We start from the raw sequence: 12,889 nt of genomic DNA, 5'->3' as shown, positions 1-12,889 counted from the left end.
TTTAATATCTACATTAATAGTTTAGAAAAGAGACTAAGCAGCATGTTAATGAAATCCACTGATATTAAAACTGGAAAAGCAGAGAACAACCGTTAAGACTGGGAGATAATGTAAAGGAACTTAGAGAGCTTAGAAATATGGACAGAAAATAACTAAGTGAGGTTCAGTTTGGAAAAATGCAAAATAACACAGCTGAGGAAAAATAATCTGTAACATTAGTGGGAGAAGAAGGTCTGGAAAAGACTTGGTGCTGATACTGAATAGCAAATCTGCCATGAATTTGCAAGGTGACATGGCTAGAAAAATATTCATGGACTTTGCATATCCAAAAGCATCACTCCATGGAGCATGGAAGTAAAAGTCACTCCCTGTAGACCCAGTCATATACTATTTAAGATAATAAGAGTTTTGTCATTGATTCCACTGGGTCTTTTATGGCTCTTGTGCAAAACCAAATCAGTTCTGGTCACCATGTTACCAGAAAGATACGGAGAAAACTGGAAGGTGTTCAGAGAAGAGAAACAAAAATTATCAGAATCTGGAAGGGATGGCATACAAGGGAAGATTAAGACAGCTAAATATGCATAGGTTGGCCAGGCAGCATGAAACAGATTTCAGATATCTGAAGGGCTTTACCACCAAGGACAGGAGTAACTATGTAGTGTGGTACAGCAACATATAATTGAAAGCCATGATATGAAATTAACAAAGCCAAAGTTTTGGCTATGTGACACTAGTAAACCAAGTGTCAGCTCTGGCCAAGGCCATAGGCATTAGGTAAGAACTGACAAACTCATAGCTGGAAACCAAACCAGCTGACCTGTTTGTTAGCTTTGTTCAAAATAGGTAGTAGTCTTATAAGACTGTATTTAGTGTTTAGACACGTGACACATTAATCTCACTTGCAATGCCTGTATTCCCTGCTATAAGAAACTATGTAAGTTGTGCTTTATAACTTTGAAAATATTTGCTCTGAACTTGTGAGCCAGGCTTTGGGAATTGTCCCCCACCACCACCATTCAGGAGGCCTATCAAGATTAAATGGGCAATTAAGGAACATTGCAGCACAAAGGACTGGTGAAATGGCCCTATCATACCTTGGAGATGCTACGTGCAAGGGAGCTCCTCTTGTAGACTGGAAAACTAAATATAAAAGATAAAGATCTCTTTGCTGTTTGAACTCTCACAGAGCCAAAGACTCTAAACTGAAGCAAGAGATCCCTGGGTTTGCCCTGAAAGACCTTTTGAATTGACAGATTACTACAACTCTGTCACTATTAGGATTTAGATTGCAACTCAGTTGTGGGCATACGTTTGCTTGCTTTAACCTGTTATTTATTCATTGCTTTTTCCTAGTTAATAAACCTTTAAATAGTTTATTACAGGATTGGTTACAGGTATTGTCTTTGGTGTAAGATTTAGGGTACCAACCGATCTGGGGTGAGTGAGTGCTCTCCTGGGACTGGGAGCAACCTGAATATTTTGTGATTTTTGGTGTAAGTGACCATTTATCACTAACTCCAGCTTGCCTGGGTTGCTAGATAAACTGGAGAGCTTCAGAGGACTGGCTGTGACTCCAGGATAAGACTGATTTAGTGATCCAGGAGTTCACATTAGTTACTGGCTTGGTGAAATCTAATTTATGGAACACGCCACCAGTTTGGGGAGTCTGCCCTGTTTTTGACAGTCTACCATGAGGTAGGCACTCATGTTTATGAGCCACTCCAGACAGCGTGACACACTTAATAGCAGGAAAACTTCTTGATAGTGAGTTCTGTTAGCATGTGTAACAGTCTTCTAACAGAAAAGGTGAAGGACCATTGAGTCAGACATTTGCTTGGACAACATGGGGAACAGTCCTGCATTGGGCGAGAGATGGACTAGGTGATGTACTATGCCTTCTTCATCTCTAACCTGCAAGATTCTCCAGGATACTCTGACTTTTCAAAATTTAACTAAAGAAGTCTTAAAAGGGCCATCAGATATGCTCTAAACTGCCATTACTGCTATGTCACCATTTTGAATGCAAACTCGATATGGTTGCCACAAGAAGCTATAAAATGTGATCTTAGAAGCCACAAGAATACCTCACTTTTAAAATGGTGGCATTATATATCATACTAGCTAAACAATCAGACACAAGAAGGCATGAGGGTGATATGGGTTTATCTGAAAGTTTAGAAGTGAGCTGTAGCTCATGAAAGCTTATGCTCAAATACATTGGTTAGTCTCTACGGTGCCACAAGTCCTCCTGTTCTTTTTGCGGTTACAGACTAACATGGCTGCTACTCTGAAAGTAGTGATTGAATGACTTTGGATAAAATAACCCCCAAACTCTTTGAATTTCCAAATAAAATAAAATGTTTAATTATGCTTAATTTTTATGCCCTTGCATTTCTAGGTTCCCTCTAGGATCGGATATGGGATGGGGTTCTTATGTTGTCGTAACTGGGTGCAAAATACCCAAGGCTAAATATGGCCCAGATCAAGAAAAAGTGCAGGTCTCTAAATCTGTTTACATATAACTGGAAGGGGAGGGAGTTGCAAAGTTAAGGGTTGCATTTTTAAAAAGGGTACCTCAAATTCACACATGTATTTATTGCTTTATTTCAATTTCTGGGAGTTGGTGAAGTTAAAAAGGGGCCCTTCAGGAAAATCAGCTGCTCTTTATGAACTCTGGGAAGAAGGATAAAGGAGTTTGAGGTGCAAGTCGTGTTCTCATCCATCCTCCCTGTTGAAGGAAAAGGCCCAGGTAGGGACCATCAAATTGTGGAGGTGAATGCGTGATTACGCAGGTGGTGTTGGAGAGAGGGCTTTGGATTCTTTGACCATGGGATGGTGTTCCAGGACGAAGTATTGCTAGGAAGAAATGGGATCCACCTAACGAAGAGAGGGAAGAGCATCTTCACAGGCAGGCTTGCTAACCTAGTGAGGAGCCTTTAAACTAGGTTCCCCAGCAGATGGTGACCTAAGCCCAGAGGTAAGTGGGCAAGTGGGATACTGGGAGGAAACACAAGGAGGAGGGTACAAGATGGGAAGCCTCCTGATTCATACTGAAAAAGTAGGGCAATCGGCTAGTTATCTTAGGTGCATGTACACAAACGCAAGAAATCTAGGAAACAAGCAGGAAGAATTGGAAGTCCTGGCAGAATCAAGGAACTATGATGTGATTGGAACAACAGAAACTCGGTGGGGCAGTTCACACGATTGGAGCACTGTCATGGATGGGTATAAACTGTTCAGGAAGGACAGGTATGGGAGAAAACTTGGAGGAGTTGCTTTGAATGTAAGAGAGCGGTATGATTGCTCAGAGCTCCAGTACGTAATTGGAGAAAAGCCTGTTGAGAGTCTTTGGGTTAAGTTTAGAGGTGAGAGCAACAAGGGTGATGTAGTTGTGGGCATGTGCTATAGACCACCAGATCAGAAGGATGAGGTAGATGAGGCTTTCTTTGGACAACTGGCTGAAGTTTCCATATCACAGGCCCTGGTTCTAATGGGGGACTTCAATCAACTTGACATCTGCTGGGAGACCAATACAGCAATGCACAGACAATCCAAGAAGTTTCTGGAGAGTGTTGGGGATAACTTCCTGGTACAAGTGCTGGAGGAACCAACTAGGGGCTGTGCTCCTCTTGATCTGCTGCTTACAAACAGGGAAGAATTGTAGGGGAAGTAGAAGTGGGTGGCAACCTAGTCAGCAGTGACCACGAGATGGCTGAGTTCAGGATCCTGACAAAAGGAAGAAAGGAAAGTAGCAAAATATGGACCCGGAACTTCAGAAAAGCAGACTTAGACTCCCTTAGGGAACTGATCGGCAGGATCCCCTGGGAGGCTAATATGAGGAGGCAAGGAGTCCAGAAGAGCTGGTTATATTTTAAAGAAGCCTTATTGAGGGCGCAGGAACAAATCATCCTAATGTGCAGAAAGATAAGCAAATATGGCAGGTGACCAGCTTGGATTAACAGTGAAATCCTTGCTGATCTTAAACACAAAAAGGAAGCTTACAAGAAGTGAAAGTTGGAAAAATGACTAGGGAGGAGTATAAAAATATTGCTTGAGCATGCAGGGGTATAATCAAGAAGGCCAAGGCACAATTGGAGTTGCAGCTAGCAAGAGATGTGAAGGGTAACAAAAAGGGTTTCTATAGGTATGTTAGCAACAAGAAGGTGGTCAGGGAAAGTGTGGCACTCTTACTGAATGGGGGAGGCAACATAGTGACAGATGATGTGGAAAAAACTGAAGTACTCAATGCTTTTTTTGCCTCGGTCTTCACAGACAGGGTCAGATCCCAGACTGCTGCACTGGGCAACACAGTATGGGGAGGAAGTGAGCAGCCCTCAGTGGTGAAAGAACAGGTTAAGGACTATTTAGAAAAGCTGGACATGCACAAGTTCATGGGTCCAGATCTAATGCACCTAAGGGTGCTGAGGGAGTTGGCTGATGTGATTGTAGAGCCATTGGCCATTATCTTTGAAAATTCATGGCATTCGGGGAAGGACCCGGATGATTGGAAAAAGGCAAACATAGTGCCCATATTTTAAAAAGGGAAGAAAGAGAACCCGGGGAACTACAGACTGATCAGCCTCACTTCAGTCCCTGGCAAAATCATGGAGCAGGTCCTCAAAGAATCCATTTTGAAGCACTTGGAGGAGAGGAAGGTGATCAGCAACAATCAGCATGGATTCACCAAGGGCAAGTCACGCCTGACCAACATGATTGCCTTCTGTGATGAGATAACTGGCTCTGTGGCTATGGGGAAAGTGGTGGATGTGATATAGGTTGACTTTAGCAAAGCTTTTTATACAGTCTCCCACAGTATTCTTGCCAGCAAGTTAAAGTAGTATGGATTGGATGAATGGACTATAAGTTGGATAGAAATCTGACTAGACTGTCAGGCTCAACGGGTAGTGATCAACTGCTCGATATCTAGTTGGCAGCTGGTATCAAGCGGAGTGCCCCAGGTGTCAGTTTTATTCAACATCTTTATTAATGATCTTGATGATGGGATGAAGTGCACTCTCAGAAAGTTTGTAGATGACACTAAGATGGGGGGAGAGGTAGATATGCTGGAGGGTAGGGATAGGGTCCAGAGTGACCTAGACAAATTGGAGGATTGGGCCAAAAGAAATCTGATGAGGTTCAACAAAGACAAGTGCAGAGTCCTGCACTTAGGAAGGAAGAATCCCATGCACTTCTACAGGCTGGGAACTGACTGGCTAAGCAGCAGTTCTGCAGAAAAGGACCTGGGGATTACAGTGGACGAGAAGCTGAATATGAGTCAGCAGTGTGCCCTTGTTGCTAAGAAGGCTAACGGCATATTGGGCTGTATTAGTAGGAGCATTGCTAGCAGATCAAGGGAAGTGATTATTCCCCTCTATTCGGCACTGGTGAGGCCACACCAGGAGTATTGCATCCAGTTTTGGTCCCCCCACTACAGAAGGGATGTGGACTAATTGGAGAGAGTCCAGCGGAAGGCAACGAAAATGATTAGGGGGCTGGGGCACATGACTTACGAGGAGAGGCTGAGGGAACTGGGGTTATTTAGTCTGCAGAAGAGTGAGGTGGGGATTTGATAGCAGCCTTCAACTACCTGAAGGGGGGTTCCAAAAAGGATGGAGCTAGGCTGTTCTCAGTGGCGGCAGATGACAGAACAAGGAGCAATGATCTCAAGTTGCAGTGTGGGAGGTCTAGGTTGGATATTAGGAAACACTGTTTCACTAGGAGGGTGGTGAAGCACTGGAATGAGCTACCTAGGGAAATGGTAGAAACTCCATCCTTAAAGGTTTTTGAGGCCCGGCTTGACATAGCCCTGGCTGGGATGATGTAGTTGGTGTTGGTCCTGCTTTGAGCAGGGGGTGGACTAGATGACCTCCTGAGGTCTCTTCCAACCCTAATATTCTAGGATTCTAACCCATCTTAACCTATTACCACCAAAAGCCATTTTTAAGGCTCATTTATTTATTGCATTTCCATTAGTGGTAGGTCTCCTGACTTCACCTGGGTGAGGACTTTTTTTTACTATTTTTTAAAAAGTGGCAAAAATAAGATCAAGAAGCTGCTGCCTTTCCTTGCATAGCAGAGTTTTATAGCACACCTTTGTACACTTTTTAGAATTTTTATTCTTGCACTGTTCTCAATTTGCCTCCTAATGGCATGTCAATATCAATCTTCCCATTTCTTAATAAATCCTCCCTGATGTGCAGTTGGCAGCTGTACCCTTGGGACTCTGAGGGACTTGTTCTAGATCAGAAAAGAGGGCATGTTATCTTTGGAGTGGGAATTAATGAGGAAATGTTTGTGCTAATCCTTAAATTGACTTTCATTGAGGCAAATATGGCTGCTGCCAAAACACTGCGATACCATCACCATTTACATCAAAATACTTTTGCGGTATCTGATGCATCATTCCATATTTTTTTCTACTAAACAAATCAGAGGGCTGATCTGACTGAAACGAGCATTAATGCTGCTTGTCAGTGGTATGGACTCCTCAAAGGAGCATAGAAACGCTGGAATGCTAAATTCTATGACACTTCACTGACTGGAGGGTGGAGATAAACTGCAGCCCCAATTATAAGTAGCTTTGTATATTGCCCAGAATTGTTGGGCAAGTGTAGAAGAAGTGGACTTCCACCTAGTCACTACGCTGTCTTCCCTAGTGCAGCAAGCAGGGTTATAAAGGAAAAGGCTAGGAGTGACCACAGACTTTGTGCACAACAGCTAGCGTATTTTCAACAATAGTCTTGTATTTGCTTAGAGGGTTACTGCAAAGGTTTATAGCTAATAATTTGCCCAACCATAAAACGGTTACAGTATTTCGGGTTCTAAATCTCTTTTAAAAATAAGATGAAGAATAAAAAAAATTATCATGTCATTGCCTTAAAGAGATATTTAAAAAAACCCAACCCAATAGCCATTATAGGCTAGATCCTGCAGATCTCATTCATACAAAGCTCCTCGTGTCCTCCCTATTTTTGGGAGTCCTGCCAAACCAGTGTTTTATGTTCCCTTTGCTGGCTCTACAGCAGCGGTTCACTAACAAGTACTGTTAGCAAGAGCAGTGCACAGCAATGATGTCTTGCCATGAATCAGCCACTAAAGAAACTGAAGTTGTTAAAAGCACACAGGATAATCTCAACTCCATGCAAAACGGTAAAAAGGGTGAAAAAATGCTGGCTAAATGGAAAAAGATAAAATTAGTATGGAAATATGTATTTGCAAACCTGTCAGTAGGCATTTACAGACAAAAGTGAAGATAATGAAAAATGAAGGCTCTAAAAAATTTAGGCAAGTGTCCTCTAAAGAGTGTATGGACAATCAGATTAAGGCATTGTGCAAAACAGGGCACACAAGCAAATTCCCCATCTTTAATGGCATGCACCACATTTGTCCCATTATTAGAAATGATAAACCCATGAGAAAAAGAAAGCAAGGGGTAAAACCGCTATTTGTCATGCAGCTTCTCTTACACAGTCACTGCAGTGTGGGATTTTTCAAAGCTGCACATGTGCCGACGGACACTGGCTGGTGGGCGAGAATTCTGGCTGCCTCTTCCTGAAGATTGAAAAGAAAAAGACACCCAGTGAGTGGTTATACACATGTACACACATGGTGGTTGTACCACTCAATAGGGTGCCTGTCCCTGATCTAGTCCCAGTCTTCTTTGAATCTTGCCATTCCTCCTCCTCCGCTTTATTTGGGGGCCTACTGTAACTGGCAAAAAAATTTTTCCTTTGCTACTGCGTGACTTATTTTCAAGTGGCTTCTGATGGTGTTTATATTCATTCTCTCTACTGATACCACAAGTACTCAAATAGCAGATGGCAATGCTGCTGTGCATTTAGTCTTCAGTGGAAACTCTCCCCTGGCCTTCTCCAAGATGCGTGGGAATGGTACAAAAGGAGCAATATGCTCTTCTTATCCCACCTTTACTTTAAGAGGTTTACTCTAGGCTTTTAAAAAAAATTATATGCTTAGTTCATACTTTTCTTCTTTGGCCCTTACTTCAATCGTTTGCTTTTCTCAGTGTTACCTTTCTCTGACTCTGGCTACAGTGAATAGTCATTGGTAGTCCTTACACGTGGATCTTTGTTTCTCATGGATATAACCATGCTTCTGAAGGGTAGGCATAAAGTTTAGGCTCTCTTAGACGATTTAATGCCTCAAAACTGAAAACTGGTCACTTTGGATGTTAACACTGCAGATAATGGAAGGCAATTTCCTCTTTCATTTCTTTTCCCTGCTATGCTATATAGTGAACAAAAGCAGATGCAAGCTTCCATGCTGTCTTTCACAGAACCAATAAAAGAAAAAAAAGGCTTCCACAAAAATTTCACGTACTTTTGCAAGTGGAGTATATGGACAGAGTTCTGCAAAAAGTTTTAGTTGGGTTGAAAATGAAATGCAAAACAAAACTCAGCATTTTTTGTCCACAACGAGAAAGTCATGGTGCACACTTGCCTTATCCTTGTTTATCCCCATAACAAAGGGTTGAAGGGTCACATGTACCAATACTGCATATTCAGTTTAGCTTCTAACGAATAAAACAAATCAGCTTTTCTCACAACATACTGATGTACAGTAGCACAGTGTGATGTATACAACAATGCATGGATACTTGGTTTGGGACTGTAAATGCCTTGATATTACTTCCATGTTATTATAAATAGATTGCAAGTAAAATTTGCTATGGGCCTATTTCTCAGCACTCAAACTATCCACTGTAGAGTCTCTTGAATAATTAAAACTCTTACCAGCAATGACAAGATCCCTGAGATTTGAAAATTTCAAGCCAATCAGAATTGGGAGCTTAGCTAGTGTGACCTCTTCTTCACCTTACTAAATTCACAAAGATTATAGAGCTTTAGATTAAACAGAACCACCAACATTTCTATAATCTTTCAGTCACAGTAGCTGATTTTACAAGATATTTGACAATATGCAACCAATCATTTGAGACCAAAATCTAGCTCTAAATACATTCCCATCATATGTATAGCTTCAGCATGCACACCATGTATACAAGAGAGGACACAATGAAACAAAGAAGCTGGTCTTACACAATTAAAAACAATATCAAATCTTCCTTTGACTTGGAAGTGTGGCATGGGATCAGGTTGCTTTTGAGGCAACTGATTCTATTGGATCTAGCCTAAACATTTTGCTATCATTTGGGGGATTTTTTTAAAATCTTCTTTCTACTCCATATTTCCTCCTACCCTGATACATCCTCAGGATGACTTTTCCCATTTTCACACTCTAGGGATATTTTCTTGCTATGAATTCCTCATATACAAAAGTGGGAAGGGTACAGACTTCCAGACCCAGCCAAAAATCTACCTAATACTTTCAGAAAGCATCTTTATTCTTTTGTCCCAAAGGTGGCTGGGCATCTTAAGAGCTGTGTGTCCTGGCCACAATAAAAAAATAGATATTACAACCCCCTAAACGCCCTGTACATTTCATTGAAAAGGTTTGCTCCTTTCAATTCTGTCCGTAAACTGTTTTGTGTAGTGTTGCTGACACTGTTAAGATGGCTGCCATATTCCATCAAAGTGGTGGCAATATTCAGTGGTAAGCCAAATGATCCCTATATCACATATACCTTCTTTCAAAAAATTTGGTACCCTGTTCATCTTTGTACTGTGACACCATGATTAAAAGACCATTATTAAGGGCTCTGATCTCTCAGTGCAAGTTACAGATAACTCACCAGCTATTCAAATACCTTGTAGCTACAGAACAAGGTCTACTGTGTGTTGAAATGAGGAGTTGCCATACCATAATGAAGGTGTTTAAAATGCTATCTAATGAAGATAGGGGTCCACTAGCACAGAGTCTATCAGAGAGCAGACTATGACAGCACAGGTAGGGCTGCTTAGCTGACACGCACAGGCCTAAGGTAAAACAAGACACCCCTGAACAAGAAACTGCTGAACAAGCCCGAACAAGTATTGGCTGAAACAACTAACCATTGTGAGTATGTTTACAGCAAACAAGTAGGCAGAAACACCCTAAACTGATATGCTTGCCTTACGCAATCTGCAAAGCTATTGATCTGTAGGGGCAAGAAGTATAGATGTTAATAGCTCAGAAAAATGTATATGAACTGCGTGGAGTGTGACATAAATTGGAATTGTGGTATCACCTGGTACCTAAACCCCCGGCATCTGGGTCTGGCCAGCCTGGGCAAAAAGCTGTTACAAGCCTAACCTGAGTGACAAGCTGGAGTCGAAGTGAATGTTTGAAATCCCAGAGAACTGGATGAAGTGTTCTCCCAGAACTGGGCAAGGTGTTCTGAATGAGCTGAGTGGAAAATGTCTTGGAGGGAATCCCAGCAGAGCAGAGGGTTCCTGAGTGAAGTCCATTAACTGCTTAACTTAGTTCTTCTTAAGTTCTTTGAAGCATAAGAATATTTCTAGCCAGCTGCTCAGAATTCAGGAAAAGTAACGGGTCTGTTGAAATATGCTGCAAAGAATGGGTCTGACAGAAGAGTTGCTTTTCTCACTACATTTTTCCTTAAGTGTAAATTAATCATCCCATGAGTCAAACAGCTGTGTCAAGATTGCAGGAAAGTGTAAATTGCTATCTGTGATGTTTTATTTCTGTATAGCTGTGAATCTGGATGTAGTCACCCACAACTCAGGAATTACTATCGCCACTAATCCAACAGACCTTGACCTGAATTTATCTGTCCTGCATCCAAGACTACTAATGTGCAGGGCATTGTTATTATTTATCATATATACTGCAGCAGCATCCAAAGAAGAATGTGCAAATTATGGATTTTTCAATCCTCTGGCAATTAAAACAAACAAAAAAACAGCAGCAGCAAAAGTGTTTCAGGTCAAACAAATTATTTTGGGATTTTTGGAAAGCTCAAAAGTGAAAAAAATCCATAAAAATAATTTTGGGTCAAACAAAATGTTTAGTCCAATGCCTCCCGCTCCCACCAAAAATATTGTGTTTAATTTTTGAGCATTTTTTAAAACATTTTTTATTTATTTCTTTTTAATTGAGAGAAGTTTTAAAACAAAAAGACATTTCAAATTAAAAAAATGTTCTGTTTTGAAAATGCTGAAACAAAACTGAATACTTTGAAATCTCCCGCCCCCCCATATGAACAATTTGACAACTAACACAAATTTGCAAAACATTTTTGGGTTGCCAAATCTGCATTTTTTGTGTGTGTGTAAATAAGTTTCATCTGAAAAATTTTGCCCAGGTTTAATCCAAAGGCGCAGTCAGGTGCAGGGACCCACTGTGCTAGTTGTCGTCGAAGCTATCTGAATGAGTTCTAGGTTCACTCTGATCAAAAACACACAGGTAGGCACAGTCTTTGCCGCAAATTGCTTAAAATCTCTCTTGAAACAAGTGAGTGCCATAAACAAAAAGAGGACAGGGTGTTAGGATAACAATGAGAATATCAAGCTGTTGTTTGGGTAAGCTCTGCATACAAATCAATGGTGCTGAATCATTCAAAAGGGTTTTTTTTTTTTTTTTTTTAAAAACACAAATCTCCAATTTCATATGCATAGGGGAAAATATCCCCTTTGTGTCATAACTTCATGACTTAAATCATCACATCATGCTTCAGTGTTGAGACCTATTATTCCTTCCACTCCCAAAGGGCAAAATAGCAACAGTGGCAGAATTTCCCACTGTTCATTTTCTTCCTTTGATCATCTGGAGATCAGTTGGGTGCTTGTGAATGTGAGGGATTGATAAATAGTATTTGTGAGAGTCAGGCAGGTGCTTTTGTTTGCTCATTGATCCCACCATCCCTTCTCAGCCTAAACCCTGGGTGTTTCCTAAGTAGAGGCTGTGAGGCATGCTGAATTTTATTGCTGTATGCTCATAGGGTTTATGTTTACCACACAGGAGATTCAGGCCTGACATGTGGTCGCCAGTGCCAGATCAAAAGGTGTATGTACAAAAAGGTGGAAACCTTGGCCCTGCTCCTGTTGCATAAGGGCTGCAGGACTGAATCTCAACAGTTTTGTCATGGAGACAAAATTTAATGGAAGACCTCTGTCTTATGCTCCTCCTTTGCATCAGTCATGTGTGCCTATGTGCATAAAAATCTAATGAGCTGAAAATTTAGTCTGCAACTATTCCAAACATAGTTTTATTCTTTTTAGAAACCAAAGAGCTCAAAAAGGAATAGGGAGATCTGATTGTCTCATGGATGGCCCATTTAACCAATTAAAGCTGTGATGAAGAAAACTAAAGAATGAGAAGAAATTAAGTGGAATGCATGAGTCTGCAACCTTATTCAGAATAGTTAAAGTCCTAAAAACAGGCGGGAAACCTCTTACACTGGTGAGAAGTTACTCATGCAAACAGTCCCACAGATGTAAGTGGCAGCACTCATGGGAGAAACTGCTCACCAATGTAAGATTTTTACCATCTTGAATTGCAATGACCTGTCCTCTCTGAGATGAATGAGCTGCCATGGACTGTTCCAGGACAAGCTGCAGAAGGTAAGATAAACAAAAATGATTTTTCAAAAAGAAAACAGAGAAGAAGGACAATAGAGAATAGAAGTGAGTTACTCAGGGACACAGCTAAGTATGGTCCTTACCTAACCTCCAAAAGCTCTGAACAGTTTTAGCAGAGATTTAATTGTTTGGAAGCACTATGGTTCGTAGAAAGTTAAGGATATTCATATGAAGGTAGGAAGACTCTTACACTAGCTAAAGGGCGAACATTTAAGGGAAGACTGACTCTCTGGGCACTTCTGGGACAGATTGCAGTAAAACTGCAGCAAAAAAACTACTTTGCTTTAGTCAAATATATAACAAACCACTTAAATAGTGAAGAGCAGGAAGAGTTGAAAAATCAAAGCATGTCTACAGCGCCAGAGTTTAAAAAGATCAGACTTTATATC

General features: G+C 41.1%; 1 protein-coding gene across 3 annotated transcripts in view; it reads right to left on the bottom strand.

The window, feature by feature from the left end:
• The window catches only part of GRM1 (glutamate metabotropic receptor 1), a 269,345-nt gene that overhangs the window by 18,279 nt on the left and 238,177 nt on the right, over positions 1 to 12,889 (bottom strand). Inside the window, exon 9 of one of the 3 annotated variants that reach the window (XM_084623348.1) lies at positions 7,470 to 7,554. The exons of the other annotated variants lie outside the window; for them this stretch is intronic. Within the exon in view, the coding sequence (XP_084479474.1) occupies positions 7,494 to 7,554 (61 nt within the window). The 3' untranslated portion in view covers positions 7,470 to 7,493. The remainder of the gene's footprint in view (positions 1 to 7,469; positions 7,555 to 12,889) is intronic. 3 annotated transcript variants of the gene reach the window in all.

Source organism: Lepidochelys olivacea (assembly GCF_965140295.1).
Source record: "Lepidochelys olivacea isolate rLepOli2 genome assembly, chromosome: 3".
Taxonomy (NCBI): Eukaryota; Metazoa; Chordata; order Testudines; family Cheloniidae; genus Lepidochelys; species Lepidochelys olivacea.
The sequence above is the reverse complement of the archived record's forward strand: the minus strand, read 5'-3'. Positions and strand labels throughout refer to the sequence as shown.